We start from the raw sequence: 18,173 nt of genomic DNA, 5'->3' as shown, positions 1-18,173 counted from the left end.
TTTCAACCTTCTCCACCTTATTCTCTATCCTCACCAACCCCTACCAACCCCATCCCCACCAACCCCATCCATCCCCCTCCCAAACCACCCCTACCTCACACCACCTCAACCCTTCCCCCCTCCCCCATAACCCAACCCCTACCTTTTAATGTTGTAAATAAAGTACTTTTCTTTATTTCAACAAAATAAGTATATTCTTTTCATGATAAAGAAAAAATATATTTTTTTTATTTTAACAAAACGAGTACTTTTTTTCATGATGTAGAAAAAATATTTTCTTTTATTTCAACAAAACGATTATTTTCTTTTCATGATATAGAAGAAGTTTTTTTTTAATTTCAACAAACTAATTATTTTCTTTTCCTGAAATAGAAAAAGGTTTTTTTTTCATGATGTAGAAAAGTATTTTGTTTTTATTTCAACAAAACGAATACTTTCTTTTCATGATGAAAAAAAAGTATTTTCTTTTATTTCAACAAACTGATTATTTTCTCTTTATAATGTAGAAAAAATATTTTCTTTCATTCAACAAAATGAGTAATTTCTTTTTATGTTGTAAAAAGGATACTCTCTTCTTCAACAAAAAAAGAATTTTCTTTTTAGTTATCGAGCTCAAATTGCAATGTTGTTCTTGTGTGAAAAAATAAAGTAGTACATTAGTTTCTTTGGGTTTTCGTGAATTTTAAAAAGAATAATTAAAATTTTGAAGAAAATAGAGTGCCGGAGAAGGGGAGGAGGGGGAGAGGGGGAAGGAGTGCACGAAATATGAGGATTTTGGAGAAGGTGGGTTGAGGAGAGTAGCATAAAAAATTATTTTCCTAAAAATATTTTATACTATCTAATCAAACACTAGAAAATATTTTTTGGAAAACAAATTTCACTCACCAACCAAACAAAGGAAAATAAGTGATAAAACCACTCATTTTTCATGAATACATTTTCCTTCATACCAAACACACCCTAGAACATTTACTACCATAACCGAAGTTTTTCAAATTCACATCTAAATTATGTTTTTGACATATAAAAAAGGAATTATTGTCAAGTTGAATACTTGATATAATTATAAAATTGTATTAATTGGAGTCATTCGAAGATTACTTTTTAAATTCACTCGATAGCAATTTTTTAGTATGATTGTCCTTTGCAATGACAATAGTATTGGTTGAATAAGTCCATTAGTCATCTGCTTGTAAAAAAATTGTATTAAAAGAAAACTAGTATTATATATATCGACCCACCTCTATTAAACAGGAGCATTCTGGTCAAGTACAACAATCACTTATATATAAAAACATATTAATTTAGAGCTTAGCATTGTCTCTCAAATAAAATGTCACAAGCATCATATATAAAACCAAGATACGCAATGTAACTTGCAATAGCAACCATTAAAAAGACTAGAATATTTTCATGTTGTATTCCATTGGCTTCTTCAAATTTGAAAAAAGATTAGAACATGAGAATTTTTGCATAATATTAACCCAACAACATTATATATTTAGGCAGAAACTATACAAACCCAAATAAAAGTTTGAATTGAAATCCCAAAAATTAATGTAATTGATTAACCCGAAAACTCAAACCAAGGTAAAATATGCCATGTTAAGAACAAATAAAATTTAAAAGAATCAAAAGGAAGTCCAAGTGACCAAGACATAAAAGTGATGGATAACTTATTATGAGACTTGAGTGCAAAATTCTATTAAAAGCCTTAAGACGTCATTAATAATACATAGGTAATTGTTGGTCAGAATAATTTACAGAATTTATTGCGTCTAAAAGAGTAATCATAATCAAATGGTAAAAATTAATATCTTGCAAGGTCAGGCGCCTCAATTCAAGAATTGAATGTCAAAAATTAGCAGAAAGAAGAAAGACTATCTTGGGAAGCTCCATCACGTGATACTTTAAGCTTCTACTTTCACGTCCGGTACACTAAACTCCCGCTATGTGCGGGGTCTGGGGAAAAGGGCCAGACCATAAGGGTCTATTGTATGCGGCCTTATCCTGCATTTTTGCAAGAGGCTGTTTCCACGGCTTGAACCTGTGACTTCCTGGTCACATGGCAGCAAGCTTCTACTTTCACACCAAAAGTTGATATCACTTTGAATCTTCATCTGTTGCCTTTGAGCAAGATGCAATGCCTGTTTGCTTGTACGAGCCTTCCCAATTTTGTCCATCGAAACATTTGAACTCAACATGAGTTAGCGTACCAGGGTCGACACACCTTAATGTAATGGCTATACCATCTGGATTCGATCGTGGAATGTAGAAAGAAGTTATACCACAAACTTTGCAGAAGGTGTGCTTAGCTGTGTGAGTCCCAAACGTATAGGTTGTGATGAACTCCTTGGAGTCTCCGAGGAGTTCAAATCTCTCCGAGGGAACTATGAAGTGTGTGTTTCGTCTCATGGAACAGTCTGAGCAGTTACAATCCCAGGCCACAACGCTAGATGATGCATAGACTCGCCATCTTACTTTTTTACAGTGACATCCGCCAGTATGTAGTACCAGCTCAGAATCCATTCTTCAGAATTGTCAATACCTGCACTGACTCTGCAGCAGACAACATATATTACTTATTTCATAATCTGCAAATGACAAATCTAAGGAATTATCGTACTAGCAGGCAAAAATTAGTATCTCCTTATATCTAAACTCAGCATGTGTTACTTCAATTAAAGCTGATATGTAGAAACTCCAGAAGAAATTAGCATGTGAAAACTGAAAATGGATATTTAATAAAATTGTTCGTACCAATATTTAATTACCTGCAAACCTTATAACGGGCTCTCTTTTCGATTATGAAATTTGAAAACATAGCTCTTTTGTGTAAATGAAATGTATGAGAAAACACATTTTAGTATGATCAGAATGAAATGATTGAGTCCCGGCATTGTGTAGTAAAATGTAAGAGGAGCCACATATTATTAAGATCCCAATGAAATAATTGAGACCCTTCCAAGACCATCAACAGAAAGAATGGAATGATGTGCTCTGACAGTCATTTCGAGTAGAAATGTCTGCTGAAACTAGTTTCTACTTACAAGTTCCAGAAAACGAGCTTGACGATATCCAACAAAGAACTTCCTGATCTGCAAATAAATCAAAAAAGATAAAGAGGTATTCATGATTTAAGAACTGCTATTGCATTATACTGCCCTTGATTAAAAGGATACAAAATCTCAGCAACAAAAATATAATTCTTTGCAGGTAATGATTTCGGATCACAATAAAGCTTATGAGGCATGACAGTTGTAGACGTCAGAAAATCCAATCAGAACCACCATGGGCGGGCTTTCCTATTTGTTTAAGCCAGCTAAGATTGATGTTTATTTTATTCACTGATATTTGTCAAACGGGATTGATGCAACACATAGATTGTGTTTAACGAGCATATTTTGCTTCAGATGAGCAAAAAAAACACTACTAACACTGTATTTCTAGAAGATATTCATCATCGGAGAAAAGCAATGACAATCCAAGATCCATAATGAGCTCATTTGTACCTCTTCATAAGAATTGATCAAAATTAAGTAGGCTTAAAGAGCATACCTTGGTATAGAAGCCTTCTTAGTCCACTATGTCAACGACCAACGAAGGTATTTTTACAAAAAACTATATTAATCATTGAAGTATCAGAAACTCATTCCTATCAATTCAAAGTCTTCCCTCCTTCCCCTCGAACACTTCTTTTTTAAACAGACCGCATATATCAAATCAATCAATTAACTATGCCTCAATATTGAATGAGTTCTTAACAAAGAACATGTCTTCCTTTTCTCTCTCATGTATGTATTTTGTGAAGCTTGAAAGGAATTAATGGTACATCTGATTATTCAGATAGCTTTAGTGAACCCATGCCCGATATAGAGGAGCCATTGTAGAAAGCTATTACTTGCATTATTCTTATGTTGTGCTAGAAAAATACCAAATGTATAAGCTTGGGTGAAATTACTGTTGCTAAATGCAGTTCACACATGAAAAGTCACTGAAGATAGCCAATACACTTATGATTTAAAATGTCGTGTATCCAAATTGAAGCATCTGTTAGCAGTTTGGATACTAAATCCATGGCGGCTAAATGCATATCAGTGGGCTAAAGCAACCACTGACTGCGATCAACTATAGGAGTGTTAATGTCTTCCTTCTGTTTTCCTAAACAACCATACAGAAATAACCAAAAGCATATAGGATTGAAAAAACCAAGCGAAGTAAGAAGAAAGAGAGGTAATAAGCCTTTGACTATGCCGCTTGCCTGCAATCTGCATTATGATTTTGTTGCGAAAACATTAGGGAGCTCAGCCCTTGATCTTAGCCAATATCTAGATGCTCTGCTGTAACTATGTGGAAATAATTTTCAACACAACAACAGCATACCCAGTATAATCCCACGTAGTTGGGTCTGGGGAGGGTAATGTGTACACAGAGATTACTCCTACCTTGTGGAAATAAAGAGGTTGTTTCCAATAGACCCTCGGCTTAGGAGTGGAAATAATTTTCAACTAAGATCAAAATTAGAACGACTTCTGTTTCATCTCTCTGAGTTGGTGGTAAAAGTTTTAACTGAACTTATAATCTAAGGAGTTTAATAGTGTCAAATCCAGCTATGCAAAAGATGGTAAGCGATCCACTGAAACTGCTCAGAAATTCTTTAAACTCTCCGTAGATACAACTTACATTCTAATCTAATCATTAACTTGATAGGAAATAGGAAATCACCATAAAAGATTGCACTTCCACTGCTTGATAACATCTTTCCAGCCTATTCTTATTGCAATCGTCTACTGTCACTCTTTGTATATATTCAAGCATGGTACAAAAGTTTAGCATAGAATTAGTGTACATCTTCTTAGCTCAAACACGAATAAATACATAGGGCAGCCCGGTGCACTAAGCTACCGCTATGTGTGGGATACGGGAAGGACCGGACCACAAAGGTCTATTGTAAGCAGCCTTACGTGCATTTCTGTGTTTCCACGGCTCGAATCCGTCCCCTTCCGAATAAATACATAAAAACTCCAAAATTTTACAGCTCATCCTACTGGTAACTCAAACTTTTTTCTAAGCCCAATTTGATTAATTGCCTGTAAACTTGGAGCAGAAGTACAACCTGCCCAACTGTTCAAGTGAGAAAAAAAATGAACTTGGAGAGGCTAATCACATCTATATATGGGATACAAATTGCAATCACAATGATATAATCAAAACAATTTAAGCAATATGACACAAATTTTCAAATCAAAAAGAAAGAAATACTAGTTCGAATCTTCAAATTAGAGATTTTGAGAGCAAACAAGAAATTACCTAGTACCAATAGAAACTTAACTACCCAGCAAGTTGAGCATAGCAGGTATAAATTCATAAATAGTACACCATTTTCTTGGACACCAAAATTGGAACTCTTGTGTTTTTTTTTTTTTTTGGAAAAAATAAATTTCTCTTAAGGCTATCGTCTGGCCGGGACTATATATCATTGCTGATCCAGTGTTTTGAAAGAAGGGATCTTTACACAAATAGCCGTTTATATTCATTATTTACTTTTTCTAGCCATATATATAGTTTATACATAGATTATACATAATTATACACATCTAATACATAAATTATACATATATTACACTTTCACCGGCTATTTTTAGTTTAAGTGGTTGGGTGAGCGGCTATTTGGGTTAATTCTTCTTGAAAGAATAGTCCACTATAGGTGCTTGGCCCAGCTTTGCATTAAAATAGCACGGGCTATTTAGTTTTTGGACTAGTGATTAAAAATAGTCAACATTTGTAAAGTCATTGAAAAATAGTCATATTTTGATGAAACACGGGAAGTTACAGCATAATATTCTAGATTATGGAGCTTCTATGTGTAAACGTCCAGCATATTATATCGGAACTCTAGCACATTATGTTGGAATCTCATATGTAGGAAATACGAAGTCCAGCATATTATGCTGGAATATTTTCGGATTTTTAAGAGTGTCTTTGTTCAAATTTTATTTTTACATGAAAAAGTACCTAAATTTCGATTATTTTTTAAACTATGACTATCTTTTAAGTAACAGTTGTAAATTAGGCTATTCCTGATTTTTACATGCTTGGCCCAGTTTTGCAGATCAATAGACTTGTGGGGAAATGGGCCTAAATTTGATGTTTGTTTTAGAATTTGGAGAAAGCCCATTTTGTGGTGCAATATGTTAAAGAAAAACACTAGTAGTCAAAAAATATAAATCTCCGTTTGATCAGCAGTAAGCTAGTAAAAAATGCGAACTTTATTACTATGTCTTATATAGCACTTGACTTTTTTTTCTTTTCTCGATTTAAGATTTGCCTAAAATATCATATTTACCCCTTCTTCGGAAGCTCGCTAGCTCAAGATCTTCCTAGTCTCTCTCCTTGAGATACCCTCATCAGCCCGCCTTTCGTCATAGCGTGACAATAGTATATTGCCATGCCCTTCTTCTCCTATTTTATATCATCAAATACCCTTAATTTAATTTTCTTTTTTGGGGCAAGCAAGCTGTTGGCACTGATGAAATGAATACGTAAATTCTACTTTTGAATAGTAAAAAAGTAGATCAAATAACAGGACACTGGTCTGTTAAAAGTTTCAAATACACAAGCAATGCATAATATAGGGAAATGTAACAATAGCCACTTTAAGCCCGCTATTTAAAATATATCTATAATTTATAATGTATTTAAAGATTAGCTAATTCACCCAAACTTCAGGACTAAGTATCCTGAATTTGAAAATTCAAGACTTAGTGTCTTGAATCTTTGAGCTGCTAATTTGAAATTCAAGACTAATTATCCTGAATTTCTGAACTACTAATTTAAAATTCATGGCATAAGATTCGAACTTGTTGACATAATTTTTGAACTTTAGGACACGATATCTTGAAGTTTGACCTTTGAGGTTTATACTCTAGGACGTCGTGTCCTGAAATTTGAGCGAAATTGACTAATCTTTAAATTTATTATAAAATATGGATATATTTTAAATAGCATGGTTAAAAGTGGATACCTAATGTCATTTCCACCATAATATATTCCAAATTCTATATGAATTAATAGAGAGGACCACGTCTAAATTGAAAGTTATTTTAAGCCACTACACGAGCTTATATTAGAAAGAAAATGAGGCATAAGGCTATCAAAATTTCCATACTTTTGGGTGAGTGCACTAGTAGTCACTTTTAAGCATGCTATTTAAAATATAATTAAAAATTATAATATATTTACAGATTAGTTAATTTGCCCAAACTTCCGAACTAAGTATCCTGAAGTTTTGTATCCTAAATTTTTTAGCAGCTAATTTAAAATTTAGGATTTATTGTCCTAAATTTTTGAGCTGTTAATTTAAAATTCAAGATTAAGTGTCCTGAACTTATGAACTCTTAATTTGAAATTCAAGATTAAGTGTCCTAAAATTCTGAACTGCTAATTTAAATTCAGGACATAAAATTCTAATTTCTGGATACAATATTCCAACTTTAAGACACAATATCCTTAATTTCTGAACTACTAGAGAAATTCAAAAATAGTCAGATTTACAAGTGGTAATTGAAAAATAGTCACAGTTTCAAAAGTAATCGAAATTTAGCCACTTTTCATGCAAAGATAAATCTGAACGAAAATATTGTTCAAAATCCGGGAAATATTCCAGCATAATATATTGGAGTTCCTGTATATTATACTGGAACTCCAGTATAATATACTGGAACTTCAGTATAATATACTAGAACTCCAGCATATTTATACTGGAACTCAAGTATAATATGCTGGAAGTTCATACACATGTGCTCCAATCTCGAGTATATTATGCTAGAACTTTCCGCGTATTGGAGTTCCAGCATAATATGCTGGAATTTCATACACAGGTGCACCAATCTCCAGTATATTATGCTGGACCGGTCCGTGTTGCATCAAAATAGTGGCTATTTTTCAATGACTTTGCAAACGCTGGCTATTTTTCAATTACCAGTCCGAAAACTGGCTAGCCCGTGCTATTTTTACGTTTAAATTTAGGACATAAAATTCTAATTTCTAGATATAATATTTAAACTTTAGGATTCAATGTCCTGAAGTTTGAGTGAATTAGTTAATCTTTAAATACATTATAAACTATGGATATATTTTAAACCACATACTTAAAAATGGCTACCTAGACATCATTTCCACCATACTTTTGCCGATTTGGTACTAGGACCAAAAAATCTTAATGTTCATGTGCATCAATCTATATCATTTTTTGCTAGAATTTTCCATCAGAGGCAGATCTAAAATGGATTGCGATCACCTAGGTTCAAGTGAACACATTGCTCCCGACTAGAACTATTTATACGTATACAAAAAACAAAAACAAAAAAAAATATTATAATAAGACTATACTCATTCTGAATCTAGTAACATAAATCTTGGATTTGCTTCTAGCAACCAAATTCGTATGTCTTATTTTAGAAAAGAGTAGACAACTTCGTATTCAGTCAAATGTCGTATATAACACGGGGACATAAGAAATACCTTTCAAAGGTCAAAGCCTAAAATCTGATGAATAGAAGGAAAAGATGACATTCTTGCATTGTCTCAATCGTAATAATTTTCTACGTTTGTATCCTCTTTATAACTTATAAATACAATTAAATTGTTCAAACTCAGTCGAATTAATATTCAAACTTCCCTCTCCTAGGTCCCTTTTTCTTTCTTTTAAAGTAGAGGATAAGCATTGGAAAAACGATGCATAATTATATGTGAATGGGTAAGATAACGTGGTCCATAATGGCGTGCAAATATTTAGTATAGCAATATGGGCAATATGCATGTATTTAAATTGGTTTTAAATATGGTCCTCAAATGCTTTAAAAGAACTGAACTGAAGATTAATTGTGAAGCGTAGACTATCTCTACTCAAATGACTGATGTTGATGGAAAATACTTACATTTCGACTAGGAATTTCATTAATAAGTCGTTTTGATCCTTTTGGAACAACTCGTTACTCCTACAAAATAAAAAGTCTGGAAAATAGCTTGTTGTAGAATTGATGGGTCTGATAGTTACAAGATTCCAACCAACATGCATATTGAAAGAAATTTTATTTATGGAAAATTAATTAGTTTTCTGAATGTTGTTCTGTAGTATATTTATGAGTTTAAGTTTTGTTTCCCGATAATGCATAAGTTTTAATTATATCATTAGTTAAGTTAACCTACAATAAAACATAATTTTTTTTTCTATGATACCGATTCAAGTAATCCGGAAAAAAATAGCAATAACTTGTTATAATCGATTTAATTTCAATATCAAGAGTATTACGTATAGAAGTTTGAAAGGGTGCGTCCATAAATTTTTAAAATCTCATAAGCTCTATGTCAAATACATAATTAGACAATAACATCTAAAAAGATTTCATATATATTACGCTATATAATTCATTTGCGAAATTGATCGTAGCTAACATAATTTTTTAATAATATAGTATTAATCTGTCACTAATTAAGATTAGCAACATATTTTGATGTTTAGCTACAGAATTTATCTGTCGCTAATCCCTGAATTTTTGGTAAATATAATGCAAAAGAATGGAGACAAACTGCCTAATGGGCGGACTATTTTTCTTTGTATTTATCCGGTTGGTATGCAATATAAACAGAGTATTTACATATTCATATTTAAAAATGAAAAATGAGAAGAATATACTACATTATAATCCATGGGACAAGTTCTAATTTTAATCACTAGGTTAAGAAGTTGTTGCCTTTAGACCTTAGCCTTAGGGCAGGTCCCTACCATCAATTGACCAACAGAATAATAAAAAATCTTAACACGAATTTATTATTTCAGTTCATTGAACGAGAATGTTCGAGTGCATAATAATAAATTCTAATTTTTTTTTATCATTTGTAATGTTGTGAGAATGTTAGACAACACAACAGACATTCTGCAGATTTATTTTTATTTTTTTTAAAAGAGAATCTTATAAGGTTACAGTTCTTATATTGAAAACTGTTGTTAGCTGATTGATTTCTTAAAAAAATATCTTTATATAAAAGTCAGCCGAATTTACTGTTTACTTATTATAATCGTTATACATAAAATATACAATGATTATATAAATTTTATATGTATTATATGTCTTTAAGTGGTTGGTGGACGAATATTTAGGTTAACGTAATAAATGTAGTTTCTTATATTTAGTAGATAATTTAATCATATGGAACTAAATAAGGGATACATCTTTTGGTGGTACAATGATTCATTTTGTAAGGAAAATAGTGACGTCCAAAAATAATAATAAAATGGTTCAATTTTGTCCGTGGAATATTTGATATATAATTGTAATTTTACTTTCCATTCTCGAACTCACTTTGTTATATTTTATTCATGCTTTTATTATTAGCAAATCCATTATAAAATTAAATGGGTGGATTTTATTTGTCCAAATACTTCAAGGAAGAATATCCAAATTCAACCTTTTAATTTTGACTAAAATATAAAATCATCTGTCATGTCGGAGCTTCATTAGGGGTCAAGTGTACAGAAGAATATTTATTTTAATGAAAAGGATAAGATTAGATTATAACGGAGGAAAAAAGTTACTTAAGTTTGAATAGTACAAAGACAAATTCGAGCCATTTTTCCAAGAGAAAAAAAAGGTTTAAAATTAAAGATACTATTGGAATTGGAAAAAATGTGATAGGATTATTCAAATATTCTAGGATTCTAATATCATGAATTTGTATAATAAAAACTAATGATATCATAAAAATAAATTATTTAAGCAATTTAATCAAGCAAGAAAACTTATAATTTAGTGTACTTGTTCCAAACTCTGGACAACCTGTTGCATAAAGTATTTTGCGTTTGATCGTTTATGCAGGATCTGGGAAAGGTCCTAGTCTCCCTCAGTGTACTTGTTCCAAACTCCATAGCTGCAAAATCTAAGGTTTTAATTTCTTCTTTTATTTTCTCTAACATTGCAATCCAATTAAAGAAATGGTATATCCAAAAATTTAACATTAGTCATAGTACCATTAAGTGATCATCATGTCTCATTTAAGGGAGGCAGCAACTTGAATGGATAAAATTTACCTGCCACAGAGTTTGTTGCATGCATTCATTTTCAAATTTATTGTTTATTCAATCCTCATTTAGGACGAATATAAATTTTGTATTTGTATTAAAAAATAATTAAATATATAAAATATTTAATTGCGAAATTTAAAAATTAAAAGGATAGGGGAGTCACGGCCCCCAACCAAGGTAGTGGTTACATTTACTATGTCCCCTTATTCCTTACGTGCTACTCAATAGTTAAAACGAGACGAGGTTCGGTAACTTTTAACTCTTGACTCTATCTCTATATAGTCAAACTTTTCTATAACAACCTCGTTTGTTCTGAATATTTTTGAATGTTATAGAGAAGTGTAATTATTATAGAAAACATATACTATAACATAACATGAAAATTGATTTTGAAAAAAACTTGACTTTTATAGTAAAATGTTGTTATATAGGGACGTGTGACCGTATAAAAAGATGGTCAATGGACCTTTTGTTCCAACTTTGCAAAGTAATTTTTTTTGGTCTATTTGGATTCAGTCTCTTTGGTACTTTCTCATATTCTTTTAGCATTTTATGTATTTTAACGAGTTTGAACTTTGTGCACAATAATATACAGATTTTCTTACCCTATAATTAAGTCAAGCTAATTACTATAATAGTAATTAACTCTTTATAGAAAGTGTGATATAGTAACTTGAAATATAGAATAACTTTGTTGTAGCCAACTAAATTGCGTTAAAACCTAAAAGTATATCTTTATTGTTAAAATATTATACATAATTTGAATCCTTCTAAAGCAATATAAAGGATTATCTTGTTAAGACTACCTCACCTTAACCACCAACCACTAACCTCCAAAAAGTTATTTATTTAAAGGAAATTAAAATAAAAATTTCCCATACTTATGTTGCATTAGGGTTTGTGGCAATTGGACAATAATTTTTATTCGTCTTGGTTAATATAGTTACTTGCCTCAATCGACAAGGCAGAGTCAGCCTTTCCGTTGCAAGTTCGATCAACTTCATTAGCTTTATTTCAAACCTTGCATTTGTCTTAAGAAATTTATTGAATTAAACACAAATTATTAAATTATAACTCAATAACTTAAAAAGACAAGAACTCGAATTCTTAAGCTTTAAATTCTGACTGCGCATGTAATAGCGATTCGTGCTAAGTTAGAATATCCTTATCTTTTTCTTGTAATTAATAAATTAAATAACAAAGCTTGGCCCCAAAATTTCGTTCCTCGTTGTTTTTGTCTTTCAGAAGTACATTAAGATATATGCCCACCTCAGAAAAATACACTATTTATATAGTTTATAAAGTTAAGAAAAGTTTAGATGTTACTATCTGCCATAGGGAGAATCTTCCACCAATTTCTCCACATCTGTCCAAGACAATTAATTAAAAAAGTTGAAATTAGCAAGAAAATATTAATGGTTTTTATTACTGACCTCTAAATCTAATGATTAATGTGACATCTCGTCTTTTTCATATCATAGGAGGAGTGTGAAATTGCAACCTTTTTTTTTCAAACTCATTATGCATGCATATTTAATAGAAAGCCCGTGACTCACTTTTTTTCCTTTTTGATGACATTAATCCGTGAAAGTATATATATATATATATATATATATATATATATATATATATATATATATATATATATATATATATATATATATAGTAGTTCAGTCTATAGTTATATATATATATATATAGTTATCAATAGTTTTTTTTGTTAAATTATAAAATCTGCTTGTCTTTTTCCATGGTCGAGTCAGCTTTACGTGCACTTCGATTTACCGCGATGAGGAGTTTCTCCGTTCTCAGAGTTCATTAGAAGCTACTCCTATTGCCACCGCTATTTTTTTTATATCTTACTCATGAATTTGAGAATCTAATTAATATTCCTTTAAATTATATCATTTGGTTATAGTAAAATATTTATGACTAGTTTCAAAAAAAATTAATTAATATATGCATATAAAACCATCAATAAAATATGTTGTGAAATCATGCTTATTATATGGCCAAATACACGACCAAGTACTGGTAAAATAAAATTCTTTTTCCACCTCATAGCTCGGGGTTTAACAAACTAGAAAAGTTAGCCATAATAATGATTAGCCAAGACGAATCTTTTTCGAAAGTAGCTGAAATAAAGGAAATTTAGATAGAGATGTCTATTAATTAACATCAATCAAGTGCTTATCAAATTAAATCAAAGTTAGATGGAATACTTAATTAGCTAAGACAAATCCGAGTAAGAGTAATTTTCTTGAGTGTGACTCTCTTTCCTTATCCTAAAAAAGAAGACTTCTTGATAGTTTGTTTGTCGCACCATATTCATTTTTTTTTGTTTTGGAAAATGACCATTGTATAACCGCTGTAAAAATAATAGGCGAAAAATTATATAAAATATATAAATTTTGTATGTTATATACACTTTTTCGCCTATCAAATATAAATAATTTCTGTTCGGGCTAAAAGTGATAATAACTCTTTTATTTTTCGCTTTGGATTCGTGGGCTCATAACTTCGTATTATGATTTTCTTTATATCTAAAGCTCAAACTTATTTTTTATTAAGGGTGAAAAATCCTATCCTTCCCACCAAAATGTTTGATAGTTTGTTTTAACACATATAGTAGTGGTAATATGTGGATAGCCCTTTATGAAAGATTTGGAGAAAACATAAATTAATTAAGATAGTTACTGTTCTTTTAACATTTTCTCTTTTTTTAAAGTTTTCTTGAAAGATCCAACTAACTTTTTTTTGTCTTTTTGAAAGAATAGAACCAAACAAGCACATAGCGAAAGCTTGTACACCTTTTTAAGCACAAACATTCAAAAACAATTTGTAGGTTTTAGAGCAAAATGTGGGTGGAGTTGATTGTGCCATATGGCTTGAACTTGCCCATAATTCAAACCTTGATTGTTACTTCAATTTATGGCTTTTTTATGTTACGTGTTAGAAATTGAGAGACTCTTTAAACTTTTCACATAGATAGAGTGAAATGATCGATAAACCTATGATTTAGATAGTGACTAGGGTAGCTTCTCATTGTAAATTCACACGTATCTTAACGTGACGGTATGGATGAGATTTCTTTTTTCTTAATTAAATATTTCATGTTCGAAGCCCGAAAATTAAAATCTTTTTGATAGAAAGTGTTTCCTCTCTAATGTGTATATCTCTAATGTGTATAACTCGATGCTATCTGACTTAATTAGGCCAGTGGATTCCGGATTACGTTGACTACACAAAACAAAAAAGATTTACAAGGTGTCAATGATGAATTTAATTTCTATGCATAAGTTGTGTTTGAAATTATTTACATTATATATCAAGTAACTTAATTAAAAGATAATAACATGTAATAGTACATAAAATAGGATTAATAAGCTGGAAACAAGATAAATTATCTGTCACAACAAGTTAAAAAATATGGACTAACATAAAAGTTCTTTACACTGCTAATATATAACAGAAATTATCTGTAAAATTATTTGAGGCACACGCAAGCCGAACCAAATATTACCGTACTGTTATGTTATTTAAAAAAAATTGATGAACTTAAGAAGCTTTGATTGAACTCGACCCTAGAATGAAAACTTGGTACAGCAAAGAGGTCATTGATTTCATGTCCAATATACATCATTATTTGTACTTGGTTAAAAACCCATGATAGTTTTGGAAGACACCATAGGACAGAATTCAATGGAGGAAATAATTGCTAATTTTCATTTTCAATTCCATTGGTTTCATTTCACCTACAAGTTTGTGTTATAATTTATGAAAAGATGCCAATGAGCTAGTACAATCTCTTAATATCCTTCAGCTTCCATTTTATGTTTTTTTTCATGCAACAAACTAATGTTTTTCTTTTCCTCTTTTTTTTTTTCCAAGAAAAGAAAAAAAAGGTGTTTACAATATAATATCTGTCAATTATATATCCGGAGGAAATTTAATCTAGGCCTTATGTTATCTTCTTATTGAATAAAGTTTTTCTTATTTGATATTAAGCTATGATTAGTTTTTTCTTGGATATATAAGTTCATGATCTGTATATACTATATATATCCTAAGTTGCTCGAACATAAGTGCGGGTATCGAGCATGAGTGCGAATATAGAGGTCGGATTCTTCGAGATGTAAATTTTAAGACTTGGGAATACGGATCCTAGTTCGGATATGGGTGCGGGGATCCGACTAAAAATAATTAAAAAAATAAAAATATAAAAATATCTCTAAATTATGAGAAATTTTGTGGAATTCTTACATATAGCTTGTAAAGTGTGAATTTCTTTTTTATTCTTAATTTATAGATAAATAAAAAGATTGATTTCCTAGATAAGGTATGCTATTTTCTTTAAATTTATCCTAGTTTTGATTCTGATTCGGGAATCAAATTGTATCTCATATCGACACGAATGCGATACCTAAACTGCCATGTCGGAGCAACTTAGTATGTCTAATCCCATTAAAGGATTAAAATACTGTTACAGAATAAAATATAGGGAAAATAATGAATATTTATAATATGATTCATATAATTGCTTATCCAAACAATTTGTAAAGTCTTGGTAATTAAATTCTCATTATTCCTTTATTATTATTATTATTATTATTATTATTATTATTTAATTTGCAATATCCGAATTGTAATACACTCTTACGCTTTTTCTGGGGGGGGAGGTAAATCTATCATTATCATTATCATAAAATTGAAAACGATAAGAATTAAACAATAGACACTTATTGCTAGATCTTTTTTTATAATTATTTAAATCAAATCAAAGCAAAATTAAAATTTCCACAGAGTGTATTTTCTGCTCAATTTGTCTCAGACAAGGGATGTCAATTGGCAAGTTATGATTGATGTCTGCAAAACACCAACTATTTGAAATAGACCTTATACCAATCCTTCTAATTTTCTTAAGCATTTACATTATATTATACACTATGAAATTTAGTGCCAAATTATGTGCTTGAACATATTAATTTTCAACTGTATGATTGGCACAATGGGGCCCCACCATTTCAACTGGATCCCATTAACAGAAACATTAGTCAAGAAAAGAAATATGAACAGAAAATGACTGGTAATAGGAGAAGATTCTATATATGTTCTAGACCACCTTATAATTTTAAGCAAGATTGATTTCCACTTTATTGCTTTTGATAATTAGCTTTTAATTTTCTTAATAATAAAGGAAAATTTTAAAAATATAAAAAGCAAAAGATAGCCAAAAGACATATGTTCTCCCCTTTTTTCTATCGAATTTTATCATTTTTGTGTCTAAAAGATACCAACTCTTGGTTAGGTGAACAACAAAGGATTATAACTAAGAAAAAATTAGGCCATAGGCTGTTTCTTTTACTATTATAGTAATATAGCCCCTTAATATTTATAAAATTTATATATTTTAACTTGATATAAGTCTATGAGTGGAGAAAAAAGGTGGAGCTAAAGAATTACAAAATTTAGAAAAGAGAAAATTATGAACAAAGAAGAAAAAAGAAATAAGAGAAAAAGAAGAATGCAATGATTACTGTTCTTGATTGTCCTAAAACGATAAGTAGAAAATGTTTGAACATCAAATTAAAATATACTGTCTCCGCTCACTTTTAATTGTTAAATATTCTAAAAATAAATTTTCATTTTTACTTGTCACTTTTCGCATATCAAGAGAAAAATAATTTATTTTTTCTGTTTTGTCCTTAGAATTAATTACTCATTCCAAATTATTTTCCAAATCCATTAACACTATACACCAATTAATATGGTTATCATGATAAATTATACACTTTATTTATTATTTTTTAAGGGGGTGTAAAATCCAAAATGGACAAGTAAAAGTGAACGGAGAGAGCAATTAAGAAAGACTAGTGGATGAACAAAAATATAACTTTTTTTCATTACTTTCATGGTCGTGTCTCGTGGCACGATATTACCCGAATTAATGAAATGGTTCGTCAATTTTATAAAATACTTGGAAAAAGATATGGAGAAAATTATAAAGAAGATAGTGAAAGGAAAGAAACAATTAATGGCTAGTGAAATGGTTCGTCAATTCTCTAAAATAGTTGGAAAAAGATATGGAGAAAATTATAAAGAAGATAGTGAAAGGAAAGAAACAATAGCTAGAGGACAAGTAATTGCTTGCCAAACATCCACCTTTTTGGATGTGCCTTGTGCTTTGAGAAAATTAAAAATTTGTTCCTTGTGCTTAGAAAATCATGTCCTCATAAAAAGCTAATTACTTAAATTTCTAAATTTGTCTTCCTGATTAATACAATAGGATATAAAATTATTTTATCTATTTTTTGTTATTTTCCACCTTTCAACTCCATTCACTTGTTTTAATTGTGGATGTTAATAACTTAGCTCTCCTTAGAAACAGAATGAAAGAAAAGGAGAATTCCCTAACTGGAAAACTACACCTTTTTTTAATTAAAAAAAAAATCTTCTTCCAAATAAAAACTCTTTTTTATTTTTATTTTTCTCGTTTTTAAGGTAATCGTAGGTTGGTAGAAGGGTCATTTCATAGGGAAAGAGTATATGGCTCAAAACTAAAGGAAAGAAAGAGGAGTTCTCTAAGAAGAAAACCAAAAGCTTTTTAATTTATTTTTTAAAAAAATCTTTTTATTTAATTTTAGGTATTTACTTAATCTTGTTAGGTCTAGTTGATTTTCTTTTAGTATTTAAGGCTCTTTATTTTGTAGGCATATATGATATTTGGACTCCGGGAGGGAGAGATGTGATTCAGGTGAAATCCAATATTATAGATCCAACTTTTAATCGAGGAATCCTTTATCATTGATTGTGAATGACTGATTTTTTTTCAATCTTTTCGACCTTAGTTTCACATGAGCAAGTTAGAAAAATTTAGAAATAGAATCATTTGAGTTAAATTCTTTATTTCTTCTTCTTTTTTTTTTCTTTTTTCCTTTTTAGGTTCTCATAGGGTGGTAGAAGGATTATTTCACAGGGAAAGAGTTTATGCAGTGGCGGAGCCACCTTATAGGAAGGAGTGTCAAATGACACCCCTTCGCGAAAAAATATATTGTGTAGCTAGGTAAAAAAATAAATTATATATAAATAT

General features: G+C 30.5%; 1 protein-coding gene across 5 annotated transcripts; it reads right to left on the bottom strand.

The window, feature by feature from the left end:
• Positions 1-1,676: 1,676 nt before the first annotated feature.
• On the bottom strand, positions 1,677-5,456 carry LOC104084569 (uncharacterized). 5 transcript variants are annotated; one of them, XM_009588471.3, is made up of 3 exons: positions 5,311-5,456; positions 3,051-3,098; positions 1,677-2,559 (listed from the first exon to the last, which is right to left on the bottom strand). In XM_009588471.3, the coding sequence occupies exon 3, from the start codon at positions 2,527-2,529 to the stop codon at positions 2,104-2,106; it is 426 nt and encodes a 141-aa protein (XP_009586766.1). In that variant the 5' UTR covers positions 2,530-2,559; positions 3,051-3,098; positions 5,311-5,456; the 3' UTR covers positions 1,677-2,103. The 5 variants fall into 5 exon arrangements, with proteins under 5 accessions (XP_009586766.1, XP_018622318.1, XP_033508886.1 ...); XM_018766802.3 differs by having other exon boundaries at positions 3,051-3,093; positions 5,311-5,450; XM_033652995.2 differs by lacking the exon at positions 5,311-5,456 and adding an exon at positions 3,598-5,304 and having other exon boundaries at positions 3,051-3,558.
• Positions 5,457-18,173: the final 12,717 nt, after the last annotated feature.

Source organism: Nicotiana tomentosiformis, chromosome 5 (assembly GCF_000390325.3).
Source record: "Nicotiana tomentosiformis chromosome 5, ASM39032v3, whole genome shotgun sequence".
Classification (NCBI taxonomy): Eukaryota; Viridiplantae; Streptophyta; class Magnoliopsida; order Solanales; family Solanaceae; genus Nicotiana; species Nicotiana tomentosiformis.
This window is presented reverse-complemented; position numbering and strand designations above follow the sequence as displayed.